Source organism: Myotis lucifugus, unplaced genomic scaffold, assembly GCF_000147115.1.
Source record: "Myotis lucifugus unplaced genomic scaffold, Myoluc2.0 scaffold_110, whole genome shotgun sequence".
NCBI classification, from domain to species: Eukaryota; Metazoa; Chordata; class Mammalia; order Chiroptera; family Vespertilionidae; genus Myotis; species Myotis lucifugus.
This window is the reverse complement of record NW_005871158.1, coordinates 2,659,212-2,680,306: the sequence shown is the minus strand read 5'-3', so window position 1 is coordinate 2,680,306 and position 21,095 is coordinate 2,659,212. Positions and strand designations below refer to the sequence as shown.

General features: G+C 37.0%; 1 protein-coding gene and 1 pseudogene across 1 annotated transcript in view; one reads left to right on the top strand and one right to left on the bottom strand.

Annotated features, from left to right (window-relative positions):
• Positions 1 to 21,095, bottom strand: part of EPHX4 (epoxide hydrolase 4) — a 29,808-nt gene that overhangs the window by 3,556 nt on the left and 5,157 nt on the right. The window contains 4 exon segments of the mRNA XM_006093176.3: positions 11,423 to 11,571; positions 14,179 to 14,282; positions 16,154 to 16,282; positions 18,770 to 18,927. Coding sequence (XP_006093238.2) covers positions 11,423 to 11,571; positions 14,179 to 14,282; positions 16,154 to 16,282; positions 18,770 to 18,927 — 540 coding nt within the window.
• On the top strand, positions 12,878 to 13,057 carry LOC111826928 (annotated as a pseudogene).

Genomic DNA, 21,095 nt, shown 5'->3' with positions numbered 1-21,095 from the left:
AGAGCTGGTTTCAGCCTGATCCTGCAGGCCAGACCGGGGGACCCCACTGGTGCACGAATTTGTGCACCGGGCTTCTAGTAATAAATAAAACACTGAAAATATAATTAGATCTTTCTGCTTACCTTTCCTTGATACTATTTCTTCACCTCACCCTAAGGCAATGATTTTCAAAGTGTGGTCATGCCAACACCATCAGCATCAACTGTGAACTTGTCAGAAATGCCAATTCTTTTCTTTTCTTTCTTTTTTTTTTTTTTAATATTTTTGATTTCAGAGAGGAAGGGAAGGGAGAAAGATAAAGAAACATCAATGATGAGAATCATTGATCAGCTGCCTCCTGCATGCCCTCTACTGGGGACTGAGTCCGAAACCCTGGGCATGTGCCCTGACCAGGAATCGAACCATGACCTCCTGATTCATAGGTCAACACTCAACTACTGAGCCACCCTGACCAGGCAGAAATGCCAATTCTTGGGCCCCATCCCAGGTTGACTGAATCAGAAACTCTAAGGGTGGGGTTGAGCCATCCATGTTTTAATAAGCCCTCCAGGTGATTCTGATACAAACTAGAGTGAGGAACCACTGCCTTAGGAGTAAGGACTAGGTTGAATTTGGTTCTTACAATCCCCATGAATATTTTTAAACTCATATGTCTTAGGATACCTCTAACCCATTCCTCTGGTTCCTTAAGGAGAGATTTTACTTAACCTCTCCTGGATCTTTGCCCACTCTTGATTGGTGAGTGACAGTTATTGGTTCTGGGTTTTGGGCTAGGTGGGTCTATTCAAATATTAGGTCCTGAAGGTAAGAGATTTAATTTGCTCTGCAAACTTTCCTACAGGCAAACTGCTCTAAAGTCTACACTGGCAGTAGGGAGTTAGCAAGTCCATTTCAGTTCTCATATAAACCTATAGCATTCAAGCTATCCTTTGTTAGTAATGAAGGTGATATTTTGTTTTTCATCTACTGACTTGTGATTGACTTCTCAACTAGTTCAGATATTAGGCAGGAAAAGGGGGTCTTCTTGTCAGATCCCCCCAAATACAGTATATATATTTCTGTAAACAATATATAGAGAGGTGTTTGGCATTTTAAAAACTTTATTAAATAGCATATTGCACATATCCTTCCACAACTTGCTTTTGTGCCTTAACATTATATTTTAAGATTTATCCATTGATGATACATGTAGCTCTTCATTTTCACTCTTGTGTAAAATTCCATCATATGACTATACCACAATTGATCCATTCGCCTGTTAATGGACATTAAAAATTTTCCAATTATTTTGATAATTCAAATAATATTGAACTCATTCTTGTACACGTCCACTTGTGCACATGTGGAAGAGTTTCCTTATAGTACATCCCAGAAACAGAATGCTTCCTCAGAGAGTAGCAAGTCTTCAACCTTACTCGATATTGTCAAGCTGTTTTCCAAACTGATCGAATGCTTCACAAGCTGCATGTGAGAATTCTCTTTGCTCCACATCATTGCCAACACTTGTTCTCAAAAGTTTAATTTTGTTTTCAATCAAATGAGTGTGAAATACTCTTCATTTACTTGATGTGGCAGAGACTGCTTCCCCAAACTTGTTCCCTTCCACTACAGTGATAAAAACCCCAATTTTTAGCTGGACAAAAGGCCACCCAGAGCAAAGACTGATTACATTCCCCAGGCTTCTTGCAGCGAGGGTATTACGAGAAATAATGTGTGTAACTTCGGAGTTGTGCCCATTCCCCATCCCTGCCCACACACTGCCACTTCTCTTTTCCCAGTTTATACTGACTAAAGTGCAGATGTGGTGGAAAACCACGTTGGACCACACAAAGAAGGGCAACACTGTAGGAACGGCAGAAAAGCAAGACAGAAAGTGCACAGGTCTCTGACCAAAGAGTAACACAACTTTGATGATTTCATGGGACACAGCCACTATACCAGCCTAGACTTTCTCTGTGAGAGAAATAAATTCTATCTCTTTTTATGTTACTTTAGATCTCTGTCATAAGCAGTAAAACTATGTTCTATATCTGACTGCTAGTAAGGTTGACCATCTTTCATGGTACTGACCATTAGATTCTTCTTCTGTGAATTGACTTTTATCTTTTACCCATTTTTGGATTGGGCTTCCTTTGTCTTACTGATTTGGAGACATTCTTTATAAACTCTAGATATTATTAATTCTGCTTTAATTATGTATTGGAAATAACTTCTCCCTCTCTGAGGCTGCTTAGTCATTTTATGATGTCTTTTTATATATAGACTAGAGGCCTGGTGCACAAAATTTGTGTAAGGAAGGGGGGCCCTCAGCCTGGCCTGTACCCTCTCCAATCTGGGACCCCTCGGGGGATGTCCAGGACCACTGGCTCCTAACCACTCACCTGCCTGCCTGCCTGATCGCCCCTAACCACTTTGCCTGCCTGCCTGATCGCCCCAAACTGCCTCTGCCTCAGCCCCTGCCCCTGTGGCTTTGTCCAGAAGGATGTCCAGAAGGATGTCCGGAAGACATCTGGTCTAATTAGCATAGATATTAGTATAGATATTTTTAATTTTAATGTTATCCAATTCACCAGTCTCCTTAATTTGAGCTAATTGTGTCCTATTGAAGAAATCTTGCCCTTGCTGGTTTGGCTCAGTGGCTAGAGCGTCAGCCTGTGGACTGAAAGATCCTGGGTTCGATTCTGGTCAAGGACACATACCTGGGGTTGTGGGCTCGATCCCCAGTAGGAGGCATGTAGGAGGCGGCCAATCAATGATTCTCTCTTATCATTGATGTTTCTAACTCCCTCTCCTTTCTTCTCTGAAATCAATAAAAATACATTTAAAAAAATATCTTTCCCACCTAAGGTCATTAACGTTTTCTCTGATATTATCTTTTAGACATTCACAAGTTTTGCTTATCATATTCAGATTTTTTTAAATGTTCCTAAGGTTTTTTTTTTATTTGTTTGGTAAATGATAGGGATCTAATTTCATTTTATGGATATCTATACAAATATCCAATTATTTCAACAAAAGGTATTGACTCCTTTTACCACTGGTTTAAAATTCTCTGTTATACCAAGTTCCATAAATGTGGCTCCATTTTTGAGCTTTCTTCTCTTGTTTCATTAGTCAATTTGTCTATCCAGAGCCAACACAATATTGCATTTATTTTATAGCCTCATTATGTCTTAATATCTAATAGGGTTAGTCATCCTCCTATTTTCTTTGAAATTATCTTGAACATTTTTAGCTTATGCTTTCCCATACAATCAGCTTGTCAAGTTTCATGAAAAACTTTCTTAAGATTTTGATTGAAATTGCATTAAATTTATAGATTAATTTTGGGGAAATAAATAACTTTATGATATTGAAGTTTTTCACTCATGAACTAACAAACCAGGGCTAATTTTCAGTAGTTTACACCAGCAAGTCTGTATCAATTGTTAAAATATTAAAATACTTTTCTCTGCTGGTTAGTAAAATACCCATTCTCCTGAGCCTGCATTCTTTACTGCTTCCAATAAATTTTGATAATTCATAAAGGTCATCTTTTGTTAGAGACATTACTAAGTATTTAATATTTTTGTTGCTATGCAGGGTATATATTTTAAAAATACATTTTCTAACTGTCTTTGGTTTATAAGATACTTTTTATATATTAAACTTTTAATGTGTATCAACTTTGCTGAATTATTTTTGTTCTAATAATTTTTCTGTAGATTCTCACTGTTTTTCTAGATATATAACCACATTATCCATGAATTGCCATGGTTTTGTTTTTTCCTTTCCCAAGACGTACACTTTTTTAGATTTTTTTCTTATCCTATGTGCTGGCTAAGACACATACAGTACAGTGGTGAATAGAAGCAGCTACAGCAGCCAAGTTTATCGTTAGTCTTTATGTTTTTAAATATATCTTATTGATTTTTTACAGAGAGGAAGGGAGAGGAAGAGAGAGTTAGAAACATCGATGAGAGAGAAACATCGATCAGCTGCCTCCTGCACATCTCCCACTGGAGATGTGCCCGCAACCCAGGTACATGCCCTTGACCGGAATCGAACCTGGGACCTTTCAGTCCGCAGGCCAACGCTCTATCCACTGAGCCAAACCGATTAGGGCCGTTAGTCTTTATTTTTAAAGGGAATGCTGTTAGTGTTTCATCACAAAATGTATTTGCTACAGATCACTGGCACACAGAAGTTCCCTTCTGCATTCTTGTCATAATGGAACCATAATATGATTAACAGAAAGAGACTAACAGACACAGAGGGTATCAAGTTTAATGGCAAAGGAAAAGAAAACTTACAGTTGGTTTTATAAGGCAGGAGATGACATGTTATTCTCTCAGAAAGAGATAGGACTTCCCAGACCCCCCAAAGTTTCCCATGGAAATACAGCAATGGGCAGTACCATAAAGTATTTCTCCCTTTTAGTGGAGATTTTAAAATCTCCATTTTGTCCTCTTGTACTTGACTCCTGGAATATCTTTGTATGTGCCAACCAGCTCTTCAGGTGCAAATAAACAGTGCAAAACATCTCCAATACTTCATTTTTTTCTTAGAAAATTGAGTAAAGCTAAGGTCAATTTCCCAGAAATATCCCTTCAGGAGATTCAAGCTTACCTGACCTGTCTGAGCTCTACTCTTATAGCTTCTCTTTCTAGATTACTAAGAGCTGTTGCATGAATGTGTGTTGTATTTCATTAAATGTTTTTACTTAATTTATTCAGATGATCACATTTTCCATTCATTCATTAAATCTGTTAATGTGGTGAATTAAATTAACCCTTTAATTTGTTAATGTGAATTAAATTAATGGATACTTAATGCTAAATTTGGTTTAATTTTTAATGCATGCTGGGTTCAGTTTGATAACATTTTATTTTGAATTTATGGATCTATGTTTGTAATTTAATTTGACCTATAATTGTCCTGTCTTAAACAATCCTTGTCTTGTTTTGGTATGAAAGTTATACCAGTCTGACAAAATGAGCTGAAGCATATACTTTCTTTTTACAATGTCTGAACGAGTTCTTTAAAGAGTGGAATTTTCTGTGGTAGAACTTACCTGTAAAACCATCCAGGCCTATCTGTGGGGCTGTGTATTTGTGTATGTGTGTGTTTTTGCAGATAAATTGCTTTAAATCAAGAAACCAGTTTTTTTCATGGCTACATCTATTCAGGTTTTCTAATTCTTCTTGAGTCAGTTTTGGGTGTTATTTTTTTAACTGCCCATTTTTTCAAAGTTCTCAAATTTGTTAACTCTAATTTATATTTTAATGTCTATTATGTTTGTAGTTACGGCTAGCTTCTACCTCCTAATATTGTTTATTTGTACCATCTTTTTTTTTTTTTTGGTGACCCAGCTTGCCAAAAATGTATCTCTGTTAATAGTCTTTAAAGAATTTGCTTGCCCTAACCGGTTTGGCTCAGTGGATAGAGCGTCGGCCTGCGGACTCAAGGGTCCCAGGTTCGATTCCGGTCAAGGGCATGTACCTTGGTTGCAGGCACATCCCCAGTAGGGAGTGTGCAGGAGGCAGCTGATTGAAGTTTCTCTCTCATCGATGTTTCTAACTCTCTATCCTTCTCCCTTCCTCTCTGTAAAAAATCAATAAAATATATTTTTTTAAAAAAGAATCTGCTTTTTCTTTTATTTTCTCTACTGTATCTTTATTTTTAATTGTATTAATTTCCACTTTTTATCAAATTTAAAGCACTTTCCTTCTGATTTATTTTTGTTTATATGTTGCTTCTCTAACTTCTTGAGCTGAACTCTTAGCTGACTAATTTTCAGTCTTCTTTTCTACTGTAAACAAGAAAAGCCGCAAATATGTTTCTTCCTAGATATTTTAAAACTGCATTCTGCATGTTTTGATGTTATCATTTTCTATGTTTTTAATGAGTTTTAAAGATACTTTTATTGATTTCAGAGAGTGAAGGGGAGGGAAAAGAGATAGAAACATCAGTGATGAGAATCATTAATGGGCTGCCTACTGTATGCCCCCTACTGGGAATCAAGAGTGACCTCCTGGTTCATAGGTCGAAGCTCAAACACTGAGCATACTGGCTGGGCTTTAATGATTTTCTTAATGTGAGTAATTTTGAAATGTCTTTTAAATTTTTGAATATATGGCCCTGGCTGGGTTTTCTCAGTGGATGGAGCATCAGCCTACAGACTGCAGACTGCAGACTGCACACTACAAGGTCCAGGGCTCGATTCCCGGTCAGGGCACATGCCCAGGTTGTGGGCTCTATCACCAGGAGGGGGCCTGCAGGAGGCAGCCAATCAATGATTCTCTCTCATCATTGATGTTTCTATCTCTCTCTCCCTCTTTCTTCCACTCTAAAATCAATAAAAAAAATATATTTTTTTAAAATTTTCTGAATATATTGAATTTTCTAAAAGTTTGTTGTTATTTTCTAACTGCATTGTGCTCAGAGGACATAGTATGTATGATTTGATCCTCTGGTATGGGTTAAGACTTGCTTTGTAGTCCAGTATTTAATCAATGTTTGTAAACATTCATTTGTGCTTAAATATATTGTGTATTTTCTAATTGTTGGGTGCAGGACTTTAGAATTGTTCACAGTTCAAAGATCTGACTGGATTGTTCAATTTTCTATATCCTTATAACCATTTTTTTTTCTGTTTGATTGATCAACTTCTGAGAGAGGTAGATTAAAATCTCCAATAGTAATTGTGGGTTTTCATTTTTCCCTGTAAGTTTGTCAGTTTTTGCTTTATTATTTGATGCTTTGTTATAAGTTTACATGTATTCACTTTTTTTGCAGCCTAGGTCCTGTCGCTAGTCTGATTCCTAGTTCATTTTGGTTCTTTGGCTTCAAATTTTGAAAAGTCCTTTGACAAGACTATAGCCCTGGGGAGCCTTAGTGTGATAAATGGAGGAGATTTTCATGCCTGAGTATGATGTACTGTACTCTTCTGTAGTCATTATATATCGTAGAACCCTGTTTTTATGATGTACTTGATCTTGATTACCCTACATAAAGAATGGTCAGAGGGAGTCAGTTGACCTTTGAAAAAATCTGGTGTGACCTTCATCCAGTTAGATTCAACTTACAACAACCTAGGCAAAATTGTCTTCGCTTTTATATAAAAGTGTGAGTTCCTACCTTCACAGGCTTGCTTCCCCCACTCTCTCTCTACACTAATTAACAGGATTCTTCAGTGCTTACTCTAGGGAACGTAGGTCCTTCTAATGAACAAATAGTTAGTAAGAGAACCTCAGCAAGATGAAAATAATTTCCCTTCTTCTTGATAGCTGCTAAAACATACTGTTTTGTATCACAAAGCTATCTCTGGTGAAGAGATAAATTGAGAACATTTTAAAACTATCATTCCTGTCCCCTGTCCAAAATTTAGACTGCATGAAAATGTATCATTCTACTTTCTCTTATAGTTATCTTTACAAATATTATTTGTAAAAAAACAAACAAACAAAAAACCCATGAACTTCTGACAATGTTGCTATATCCTGTAAAATGGAACCAGTAGCCTCTGAAACATCTGTCTGCCTTTCTAATCATTGTCTTGGTTGATAAATTATTACCTACAAGTACCTTTTAAATTAACATCTCCATTTGGCAAAGTTATATCTACTAGTATATCTACATGCAAGTCGTGTTAGTAAAAAAAGGTTTGGATTTACCCCTTCTCCTCTCATTCATATAATCTCATGATTCCCTTTGGATTCCACATTCAAAGAGCTTGAGAGATTTTGTTTTATTTATTTTTATTTTATATTTTTAATCTCTATTGTTGAAAGTATTATATATTTCCCTCATTGACCCCTTCTAGCCTTCCCCTGTCACCCATCCCCTCCTCCTGCCTTCACCACCCTATTGTCTGTGTCTGTGGGTTATGCATATATGCATACAAGTTCTTTGGTTCATCACTTCCCACCCTCTCCACTTTCCCTCTGAGATTCTGCAATCTGTTCTATGCTTCTATGTCTCTGAGTCTGTTTTGTTCATCAATTTATTTTGTTCATTAGATTCCCACATATGAGTGACATTATACAATACTTGTCATTCTTTGACGAGAAATTTTGTTTTATTTAAAATAACACCTACTATAACTTTTCCCCATACACTTACTTTCAACCTTTGTGTGTCTTTTTGCTTTAGTTTTGACTAAATCCAATTGACATTTTGTTTTTTAACTGGCAAGTTGGATATGTTAATACTAGAGGCCCAGTGCATGCAAATTTGTGCACTTGGGGTCGGGGGGTCCCTCAGCCTGGCCTGTGCCCCTCTTTCAGTCCAGGACCCATCGGGGGATGTCCACCTGCCAGCCTAGGCCTGATCCCCTGGGGAATGGGCCTAAGCTGGCAGACAGACATTCCTCTGGCAGCCTGGGAGCTCTCTGGGGATGTCCGACAGTCAGACATCCTTAGTGCTCCTTAGCGCTGCCATGGAGGCGGGAGAGGCTCCACCACCACCACCACCACCACCACCACCGCTGCACAGCCGTCAGCCCAGCCTGTGGCTGAGCAGAGCTCCCTCTGTGAGAATGCACTGACCAACAGCGGGCAGCTTCTGCGTTGAGCATCTGTCCCATGGTGGTCAGTGCATGTCATAGTGACTGGTCATTCCTGGTTGTTCTGCCATTAGGGTCAATTTGCATATTACCCTTTTATTATATAGGACTTCCTGAGCATTCTGAAATATTGAAATTGTTGTCAATTTGTGCTTTCTATTTACCCTGCTTTGCTTCCTTTTTCTCCTGTCTTGCCTTGTTAAAAATTATAGTTTTCTAGCACTGGATGACATTGCTCAATGATTAGAGCATTGGCCTGCACACCAGAGGGTCATGGGTTCAATTCCCAGTCAAGGGCCCATACCTGGGTTGTAGGTCCAATCCCCAGCTCTGTCAGGGTGCATTTGGGAGGCAACCAATCCATGTGTCTCTGTCACATGATGTTTCTCTCTCTCTCCTCCCCACCCCTCCATTCTACTCTCTCTAAAAATAAATGGGGGGAAAATGATAGTTTTCTTGTTCCCCTCTACTAATTTGAAAATAATACATTCTATTTATATTATTTTATTTTTCTAGAAAAAGTTCTTAGCATATATATTATATATGAATGATTTCTAATTATCTATCATCTACCTATAATTCTATCCTCCGTGTCAAATATAAACTGTCTTTTCTATTTTTACTTCTTTATCGCTCTAAGCTACATTTTGGTTCTTTTTCAGCTCTTTCTGGTCTGTCTTAATATTACCTTATTCTTTTCTCACATTTTTTATTCTTTTATGTATTTAATGATTCAAACTTGCTTTTTAATCTCTGTCCTAGTATTTGAAATATTAGGAGTTCTGCCACATTAGATTCTAACTCATTAATGGTAGATTGGTATTTGGATTATGAACTCATCTTCAGGGACTTAATCTGTGGGAACAGTGTGAGTCTGAGTTGAGATGTATCCTCCTGAGAAACTTCTTGTTTGTTTCTGCCAGCCTTCCTAGGGAATATTATAACCTAAGACCACATTAAAAAGTATTTTTTCCTAAGAATTCCAATATTATGGAACTAGCATAAATTCAAGCCCCTAAACCTTTTCAAGGCAGGCTATAGTCCCCAATTCTCAATGGAAATTCTTTTTCTCCTATCTAGAGTCCAAACCCAAACAGACAAGCCCCCACCTTACCTTTTACTCTATACTTTCTCCTTGATAATACCTTCTGAAATAAAAGCTTCAGTTATCTCTGTCAGCAGCTCCAAGATTTTACATATCTTCATCCCAGATTCCCTCCTGAGTCCCAGACCCTAGTATCCAACTACCTATTTGAATATCTAAGGCATCATCTCAAATTCAACTAGTTTAAGATCAATAAAATTCATGACCTTCCCCTCAAAAGTAGTTCTCTTCTAGTGTCTTCTATTTCAGTGAATGGCCTGATTATTCATATAGTTGTTCATTCCACAAATCTAGGAGCCATCCTTGCCAGCTCCTCATCTCCCCACCCAACCTATCATATGCCCCTGTCAATTTCACCTCTTTTTTTTTTTAAATATATTTTATTGATTTCAGAGAGGAAAGGAGAGGGGGAGAGAGAAACATCAATGATGAGAGAGAATCATCGATCGGCTGCCTCCTGCATGCCCCCCACTGGGGATCGAGCCCGCAACCCAGGCATGTGCCCTTGGCTGGAATCGAACCCGAGACCCCTCAGTCTGCAGGCCGATGCTCTATCCCAGGGGTGGGCAAACTTTTTGACTCGAGGGCCACAATGGGTTCTTAAACTGGACCGGAGGGCCGGAACAAAAGCATGGATGGAGTGTTTGTGTGAACTAATATAAATTCAAAGTAAACATCATTACATAAAAGGGTACGGTCTTTTTTTTTTTTTTTTTAGTTTTATCATTTCAAACGGGCTGGATCCGGCCCGCGGGCCGTAGTTTGCCCACGGCTGCTCTATCCACTGAGCCAAACCAGCTAGGGCCAATTTCACCTCTTATTTCACCAAATATCTCTTAAATCTACCCACTCTCCCAATCTCCACTGTTTTCAGAGTACTTCAAGCTATTGGTTCCCCACATTCATTCCTCCAATACATTCTCCACAAAGAGTGAATTTATCCAAATACAATTGGATTGTTTCTCTTTTCTGCTTGAAACTCTCATTCACTGGCTTCACATTCATGGCTATCAAGTCCTTAATATGGTCTACTTGGCTTTGGGTGACCAATGCTGCCTATCTCTAAGACTCAGTCTCATTCCATTCTCTTCTCACTCCCACTTTCTATACTCCAGCCACATTGATTCTCATTGTGTTACTTAGAACCGCAACCCAGGTACATGCCCTTGACCGGAATCGAACCTGGGACCTTTCAGTCCACAGGCCGACGCTCTATCCACTGAGCCAAACCGGTTTCGGCTTAACTCATCTTTTATTTATTTGTTCAAGCATCATTTCTTCAGTTCTCATCACTGTCTTTCAAAGTCTTTATGTTAGTTTATTACCATATAGTCATTACTGTGAATATTTGCTTGATGGCTGTTTTCCCTACTTGGCTATAAGTTTTGTCAAATCAGGGACCTTATCTAGTTCTGCTCATTACTATACTCTGAGTTCTGGCATAGCCACAATACAAAGAGTGCTTAATAAATATTTCTTGAGTGAATAAATAATCATTAAAAATATAACTAAATATACATCTATTCAAACAATCTAAAGGGAGAGATGAAGTGAATAGAGTTATGGATAAAACTAGTGACAACTATAGTGGGATCCTTATACTATTCTCTCTACTTTTCCAGGTTTTTGAAATTGTCCATAAAAAAGATTATTCAACTTACTAAGTCATAATACTGTATTTGAATTTGATAAGTGGTGAACTTAATATTAAAAATAGATTATCAGCTCTTTAGGGAATGAAAATATTATTCAACCAAAAATATTATACTGACCTGAAGATATTTCGGTAATGGTTAATTGGGCCACTTAATGCTCCAGGCTGGGAAAAAACATAAACATAAGCTTCAAGCTCTTCCGTGGTTAATTGACATCCTTTTCCTCTAATGCCAGTGTGATGACTGGTAAACAGATGTTTCAAAGCCTAATTTAAGTGGAAAGAGAATAATTAAAACTTTTCTGTTACCTAATAATAAACTATGTTACCTCTTGTGTAAAAAGGGGGGGAGACAAATATATAAATATTTGCTTATATTTTTAAAAAGAAAGAATAAAAAGATGAAACAAAAACTAATTAAAATGGTTTTCTATGTGAGCGGGAGGAAACAGAGATGTAAGTGAGACCTCTCTGAATGCACCTTGTTTTAGAGTTTTGACTTGAAACCATATAAATATTTTATATTAAATGTTTTATATAAGTTAAGTAAAAACACTTTGATAAATGACTGATTCCAGATCTGGGGCAGAAAATAAAAGAAACCTAGATCATTAAGAAAGCAAACTATCGCTGACTAAAGTGCTCCTGTCAAAAGGATACAGGAGCCGCCCTGGTCGGTGTGGCTCAGTTGGTTGAGTGTTGTCCCATGCACCAAAAGGCTGCTGGATTGATTCCCAGTCAGGGCCCAAGTTTGTGTGCTCGATCCCCAGTAGGGAGTGTGCAGGAGGCAGCTGATCAATGATTCTCTCTCATCATTGATGTTTCTAGCTCTCTCTCCCTCTCCCTTCCTCTCTGAAGTTAATAAAAATCTATTTTAAAAAAAAAGAAAGAAAATTCTTCTTTATAGAAGAATTCCAGTTAATAAAAGCAGAAAGATTAATGGAATTAGAAAATCACCATTTTGCAAACCCTAATGAAATAATGGACCTAGGCAATGATGATCAAGTTATACTAAAATTATTTGGTGAAAAATTGCTTGGAAATTTTGGATAGGCTGACAACTTGTGAGCCCAGTGGTCAGTGTAAGCATTATTAAAACAGACAGCTAGACATTATGTACTTCCCTGATGTGGTAACCTTAGGAAATACACAACTATGCTTGCCAAATTAAATGTATAATCAAGCCTCTAGATCAGTAACATCTACAGATTAGGAAAAACAAGAGTTAGCAGAATAGGTTAAATAATACCATAATGAAGAAGTCAGCCAAATTAAAAATGTAGATCATTCCTCAGGACAAATGACTAAATTTCTTTAATAATAATAAAAAAATATTGCCTGGCTGGTATGGCTCAATGGTTGAGCATCGACCTATGAATCAGGACGTCACAGTTTAATTCCTGATCAGGGCACAGGCTCAGGTTCCAGTCTTAATCTCCAGTGTGAAGTGTGCTGGAGGCAGCCAATCAACAATTCCCTCTCATCACTGATGTTTTTATCTCTTTCTCTCCCTTCCTCTCTCTGAAATAAATTTTTTTAAAAATGTGTTTTAATTGTGTTAAACAACAGAAACCCAATGTGGACACCCTGGGAGGTTGGCATAGGGAAGCATAAGGCTCTGCCTCATGACGTGCAATCCTTTTCCACGACACTGGAGATAAGCCTGTCCCTTGAGTTTGTACCTACATATTCCTATGGCTTCTCAGAGTCCTACAGATAATGACTGAGGAGACAAATCATTCAGGAAACATAAACATCTGGTATACTAAAATTTAAATCTTAAGTAACATCTTAAACAGTCTAATCTTCTGGGGGAAGGAGGTGGTTATTTTGTTTGAAAAAACCCCCACAAAAACAAATAAGGAACTGCTATAATTTTAAAAGACATCGCAACCAAATACAATGTTTGGATCTTGTTTAGTTTCTGATCCAAACAAATGAAGTTGAGATAGTAAGGAAATTTAAATGGGTATTAAATGATATGACAAAATTTTTCATTTTGGTAGGTTTGTAAATGGCATTGGGGTTATGTGGAAAAGACAAGTCATTATTATCAGAGATATATGCAGAAGTATTTTTCAGGTAAAATAATATTGTCTTTTTTTTAACCTCCCTAAATATCTGCTACTATGTTGGACATACAAGAAGCATTCAATGACCTTCTAAGAAATAGCTACTACATAGGACTCCTGGTGTCAGGGTACATGGTACACCAATAACTGCATGCTTATTGTGTTTCAGGGTTTTATTTATCTCCAAGGGCTTCCACTTATTCTGTCAAACTCTCTCACTTGGCATTCATATTTCCTCATCTCCCCTATGGGTTGTTCTCTAAAAAGAGGTATTCCTGTGGGCTCTAGGCTCTCAAAAACAAACAAACAAACAAACAAACAAACAAACAAAAAACTGAACAGCAGCTAGGCACTCAAATATATAAACAGATTTTTAAAATAAGTAAGCTTATAAATGAAGCCTTAGAAGCATTTATTAAGTTTTAATATTTTGTCTATTTTTCTTTCTTAAGGATGGACTTTAATTTAAAATATTTTTTGTTTTTGCATAGGAGGAAATGCCTAACACAGTGCACACAATATAACAGATGTTCAATAAATGATTATTTAAAACAAAGCAAAACAACACAAGCAGGACCAGTTCTTTTCTTTTTTTAATGCTTCAGTCTATCTTTATTTTTAACTTCCTAATTTTGTCATCTTCTTGGGGCACCAAGTCTTTTTTTTCTTTAATTGAGGTATAATTGTCTTATAACATTAGTATTAGTTTCAGGTGTTCAACATAATGATTTGCTATTGTATACATTGCAAAATGACCACTGCAATTAGCACTGGTTAACATCTATCACTACATATGACTTACCTTGAAATCATTTATTGAGAACATAAATTCTGGGAACCATGGTATTTGGAAGAAGTAATAATAGCTGGATTTGAACAGCTGGGCAGGGTGTCGTAAAATATATTCTGAAATTAAAATATCATATTAGACCTTATCCAAAAAATATAAATTAGCTACTAAAAAAAGAACTTATTTTTTAAGGCAATTTTACCTTTGAGATGATACCATAAAAGCATCCACAAATAAGGGTTTCTGTGTAATTTCTCTTTGGAGCAATTTCGATGTTCTTATATTTTATTATGGATATTTCTGGTGTTTAGAAAAATGTATAGCACTTTAAATAAAAAAGGAAGTCCCACTTTATGAAGTCTTGACTCAGAAAGGAACAGGAAACCCAAACACCACTGCCATTCTTTTAAGGTCATTATCAGTGACCTAGCACTTTTCCTAGGGATGCAGAGGGAGATCATTTCCTACTGTTTAAAAGATTTTCCTTATTGGTTGATTTGAATGCCTTATCCATTTGACCTCAACAGAAAAGAAAGTGTTTCCTATAAATTTACTCATGAATCCAGAAAATTCATTCATTCCATGAATATTTGAATATCTATTCTGTTTGAGGGGATTTAGCAGTGAACAAGACAAAAGATGTTCTCATTAACTTATACAATAAATAAGTAACGAATACTTAAAAGAACATTTTGATAGCAATAATACCATACAGAAAACAAAACAAGGTAATTTGATTAAGAATGATGGTTGGGTGGTGTAGAGGGACTATTATATAGTAGAGCAGCGGTTCTCAACCTGTGGGTTGCGACCCCTTTGGGGGTCGAACGACCCTTTCACAGGGGTCGCCTAAGACCATCAGAAAACACATATATAATTACATATTGTTTTTGTGATTAATCACTATGCTTTACTTATGTTCAATTTATAACAATGAAAATACATCCTGCATATCAGATATTTACATTACGATTCATAACAGTAGCAAAATTACAGTTATGAAGTAGCAACGAAAATAATTTTATGGTTGGGGTCACCACAACATGAGGAACTGTATTCAAGGGTCTCGGCATTAGGAAAGTTGAGAACCACTAAGTAAAGGTTGTCAGAATAGGCTTCTCTGGGCTGAGTCCTGAATGGTACAAAGGAATCAGTCACGCAGAGATCTAGAAAGAGCATCCAGAAACAGAACGTAGATCCTGCCTTTCTCAATTACAAATCTGTGTGAGACCAGATTTCTTCATATACTTCAATTCAAACAACATATTGAAACAGATTGAATGCAGAAGCAGATCTGAGAATCCAGTCATCAGTCGGGACACTCGTAAGTCAAGGCCCCACTGTATGTAAAACAATAGCCCTATTCTCACTAAAATTTTGTTTCGAAAGATGTAGTTAGTTTTCATTAAAATGTTTTTTATGTTAACATGTACTGGAGTTATTGTTTTTTAGATAATTTCACACATACGTTTTTCAAAGTCTCATTTTAAATTTCCAATACAGTGAACATTGATAGATATAACCAATCTAAACAAAAGCTCAATGGGTCTTTAATAACTTTTAAGATATAAAGGAATCCTGAGACCAAAATTTGAGAACTGCTGCTTTAAAAAATGTTGCCATTCCTGATAGTCAAAGCTGTCAGGCAAGAGGAGAACTTATTTCTAGGCTGTCAAGATCCATTCCCATCAAAGTAGTGTTACTGCATCTCCCCCTTTGTCCCTCCCCAAGTTAGCAGTAAAATAATTTCTAAAAATAAAATTATGCAAGCAAACACGAAGCTACAGTTTCTTAGACTCTAAATATTAAATATTTAAAGCACATTGTCATGTATTAATATCATATTTTAGCCATTTAATTTAAAACACATTGTTAATTTAAAAAAGAAAAAAATTATGTTAATCAAATTTTGCTGTTTTTAATCCAAAGTGTCAGTGGCAATAGTGAATTGTCATGTTGGCAATTCATAATGGAAATTTAAGCTCACCTGTAAATACATTTGGATGAGGGAAGTTAATAACAATAAGCTTCATCACCATTTCAGGATAACAGATGGCAATTAGCCAAGCAATCATGCCCCCCCAGTCGTGGCCAATAAGAACACATTTGCTATAACCTGTAATCAAGAAATACATGTTGATGTCATTGAAAAGAAACAGGTGGCTCATCATTAACTCACATAAAATAGGCTCACTTCTGAAACTAATCTTTCCACTATTCTACCCTAATTATTCATCCACTTTGTGCAGACACTGAGTTTGGTATTTTCAAAACCTGTAGGTATGTCCGAATCACCTAGGTAACTTTTTAGAAAATTCAGGTGCCACCCTAGCTGGTTTGGCTCAATGGGTAGAGCGTCAGCCTGTGGACTGAAGGGTCCCAGGTTTGATTCCAGCCAAGGGCACATGCCTGGGTTGCGGGCTCGAACCCCAGTAGGGGGCATGCAGGAGGCAGCTAATCAATGATTCTCTCTCATCATTGATGTTTCTATCTCTTTCTCCCTTCCTCTCTAAAATCAATAAAATATATATTTTTAAAAACACCAAAAATGCTTGCATTTAAAAAAAAAAAAAGAAAAAAGAAAATTCAGGTGCCCAAGCTCCACTCTAGACTTACAAATTCAGAATCTCTCCCAGAAATATAAATATATTTTAATCTGAAATAGTTTAGACACCATGATTAAGACTACATATAATTAGGTCATAAACAAGGTTGAGTTATTTTTGAATGTTGGAGAATTTCTAATTACAGTAAAAACCTAAATGTCCCACCTATGTCCAACTGGTAAATCTTTATTTCAAAGAAGCATCTATTTTCTCCCTAATTTCCCAAATTCAATGTTACAACACAAAACAGTAAAACATCACTAATTTGGGACTGTGAAGTCAAGTTGAATTAGTGGAAAGTCTTAATTATAGTACTAAGCACATACAAGTTTCATTTCGTGTAATCATTATGGTTATTTGCATTAGGTTAAAATACTGATTAGTAGTAATTCCTACAGGATTTCATTTGTATGGATGGATAAGATTAATTTGTAATTTATTCCTACAGTAATTCAAATTAATTTTTTCAAGTAAGTATTTTTCATCATCACCTCACCACTATACTAACATGCACGCACATACACACACAGAGAAACATCTTGTTTATATTATTGATTTGCCTAGAAAATTGCATGTTGACAAACTTAAGCCAGGTCTAAAATATGAATGAAATCTGGCTGTTGGAAATCTGTGTCTCTGAGTCTATTTTATTGTAATCAGACTAAATGGTAACACTGCATTTATACCCCCAGACTCATACACTGTTTTCTCCTCTAAAAATATTGGCTTGGCCCTAGCTGGTTTGGCTCAGTGGATAGAGCATCGGCCTGCAGACTGAAGGGTCCTGGTTTCGATTCAAAGGCACATGCCCAGTTTGTGGGCTCGATGCCTAGTAGGAGGCATGCAGGGGGGCAGCCAATCAATGATTCTCTCTCATCATTGATGTTTCTTTCTCTCTCTCCTTCTCTCTTCCTTTCTGAAATCAATAAAAATATATAAAAAATAAAATAAAATGAAATTATTGGCTTGATCTATGGTCTCATTAGATTATTGTAGAAAGGAACTTTAATTTGATTTCATGGGTTTCTCACTTTATTGTCACCATTAACATACTGATGGTAACAGGTGGGTTTTAGTCAAAAGGGATGCAATGGATTAGATTGATGTTAAAAAAACATTTACTCTTCCCTGGTCCCCACTGCCATAGAAGGAATGTACTTTGCTGCCCCGTTGATGTTAGACTGGACTGTGCGATTTGCTTTGTTCCTGCGACAGGTGTATGACTTGACTGTGGGCTCAGCCACATGATTTGCTTTGGCCAATGGGATGATAGTAGTGACCTGAAATATGTGTGTGCAGCTGAGCTCACCCTCTTACCGTTTCTGCCACTGCTAGGAAAAGAGCTTCCCCAGGTAGCTACTCCTCTTTAGCTTGGGCTCCCGCCCAACTCACAGTGAGAAGCCATCCCAGCTGGACCTAGATGTCAGCCTGAGGAAAAAACCCAGCGGTGTCCAGCCTACAGTTGATGTTCAGATTCACGAGCACAGGAATAAATGCGTATGGCAGTATGTCACTGAGTTTGGGGTGGTTTGTTACACAATAGTACTGTGACACTAACTGATCAGTACAAGTAAGATAATGCGAGTGCTTCCACATCTTGTAACATTTTTAAATGAATGTTTAAGTGTGGGTTCTGAAGACCAATTTTTTTTTAGTATAAGACTCAAATTGCCAACAATTAGTCCTGAAAATAATAAATAGTAACTTAACATTAGGTCTGTTTTTAAAAACACATTTTGAAAGTAATTTTTGGCTAGTGGACTGAATAATTATTCTGGATGTGTTATTTTAAATTCCCTGTATAAGCATTTTGATCTGGAACCCCAAACCTTAGTAACAGGATACTAAGAAAAGAGCTTCCCCAGGTAGCAATCCTGTCAGATAACAACCCAGGTAGGTGAAAAAGGCATCCTCCCAAGGAATTAGGTTATCATGTCACAATTTCTTGAACCATAGTCCTTTAAAAAGAATTAACACTGTTTTTTTAAGTAACCCACCTAAGGAGTCTAAAATATCCTTTATATCTGTAATTAGACAGTCCAGTTTATAATTCTCTCGATGAATGGGAGCGTCTGTTTCTCCATAGCCTCTCAAATCCAGCGCTACAACTCGGTATTCACTTTTAAACTCCCTCAGCTGGTAACGCCAAGAATACCTGAAGGATATAAGGAACATTAAATATACCACAGTGACTAATAAAAATAGTAACATTATAGATTTTCTAAGTGGAAAACTATAAGAAACTCCTTATCTTGAGAAAGGTTGTAGAGCTCAGTATAAGCAGGAAAGAAGAGACCTGTTTGAGAAGGGAACACTGACATTCTTTATTAAAATTATTTTAATAGTAATTGTTAATCTTTTCTTTTAAATATATTGTTATTGATTTCAGAGAGGAAGGGAGGGGGAGAGAGAGAGAGAGACAGAAACATCAATGATGAGAGAGAATCATTGATCGGCTGTCTCCTGCAAGTCCCACAATGGGGATCGAGCCAGCAACCTGGGCATGTGCCCTGAGAATCGAACCCATGACCTTCTGTTTCATAGGTTGACACTCAACCACTGAGCCATGCCAGCTGGGCAATATTGGTAATCTTGCCTCTGGGTTGTAACAAACAAATGAAGCACTTTGTTTCCTTAAGATAATCTGTCAACACATATGATATTATTATTTTCTCATTAGCTTTACTTAAAATTTTGAATTGATTTTTTATGTCTTTGTACCTAATCAATAAAGTTCTGCAGATTTAAGCTCTTAAATATTTAATTAATCACTTTTCCTGCCCATCCTTGCTAACATTATCTTAATTCAGGCCTCCACTGATGCAACAACCTATTGATTGATCTGTGTCCACATCATTCCCTTCCATTCTTTCTTCTATGAAACCAAAGTGCTGTAGCAAAACCACATACTCTCTCATGTAATTTCCCCACTTAAAATATTTTCTTGACACCTTATTATTCATAATGTGAAGCTCAAACTCCTTCTGGCAGACAAAACCTCCAAGATTTGACTATTACCAAATTTTCCAGCCCGATTACTTTATACCCTGTCATCTGCTATATAATAAAAAGAGCTAGTATCTACATCATTCTCACCAAGGGCCCGGCACCTTTTGGTATACGGGACTACTCTCCAACCAACTGAGCCACACGGGCCAAGGCCCAATCTGCACATCTTAATCCCTTCACCATTTCACCCAGCCCCCCCTGATAAAATGTGCATTAGTTTAATATATTAAGTATCTGTGTCTTCATTCAGAATTCACTTAATTAGAGATTTCAAGGTAGAAATTTGATTCAAAATAATGTGTATAATCTCACAATATTTTACATTTAAAATTGTATTAGATACTATGCAAACATAATACCTGCATTATCATATCATGTAATAATTAAAATAGCCTTACAAATAAATTTAACTATTGCCATTATCAGTGAATGGAGTCAAACAATATCTTAAAAATTTCTAAGAAATAGCACAACTGGGGAAAACATATTTGCCAACGTCATATCTGATAAGGGCCTAATCTCCAAAATTTATAGGGAACTCTTACAACTTAAGAAAAAGAAGATAAACAATCCAATCAAAAAATGGGCAAAGGATCTAAATAGACACCTTTCAAAAGAGGACATTCAGAAAGCCAAGAGACATATGAAAACATGCTCAAAGTCACTAATCATCCGAGAAATGCAAATCAAAACAACAATGAGGTACCATCTCACACCTGTCAGAATGGCTATCATCAACAAATCAACAAACAACAAGTGCTGGAGAGGATGTGGAGAAAAAGGAACACTTGTGCACTGCTGGTGGGAATGTAGACTGGTGCAGCCACTATGGAAGACAGTATGGAGTTTCCTCAAAAAACTGGAAATGGAACTCCCATTTGACCCTGTGATCCCACTTCTAGGAATTTATCCCAAGAAACCAGAAACACCAATCAGAAAGGATATATGCACCTATATGTTCATAGCAGCACAATTCACCATAGCTAAGATCTGGAAACAGCCTAAATGCCCATCAGTAGATGAATGGATTAGAAAACTGTGGTACATCTACACGATGGAATACTATGCTGCTGTAAGAAAGAAGGTACTCTTACCATTTGCAACGGCATGGATGGAGCTGGAGAGCATTATGCTAAGTGAAATAAGCCAGTCAATGAAGGAAAAATACCACATGATCTCACTCATTCATGGATAATAGAGACCATTATAAACTTTTGAACAATAATAGATACAGAGCAGAGCTGCCTCACACAGATTGTCAAATTGCAGCGGGAAGGCCGGGGAGGGTTGGGGGGCAGGAGGGAGGGGGTAAGA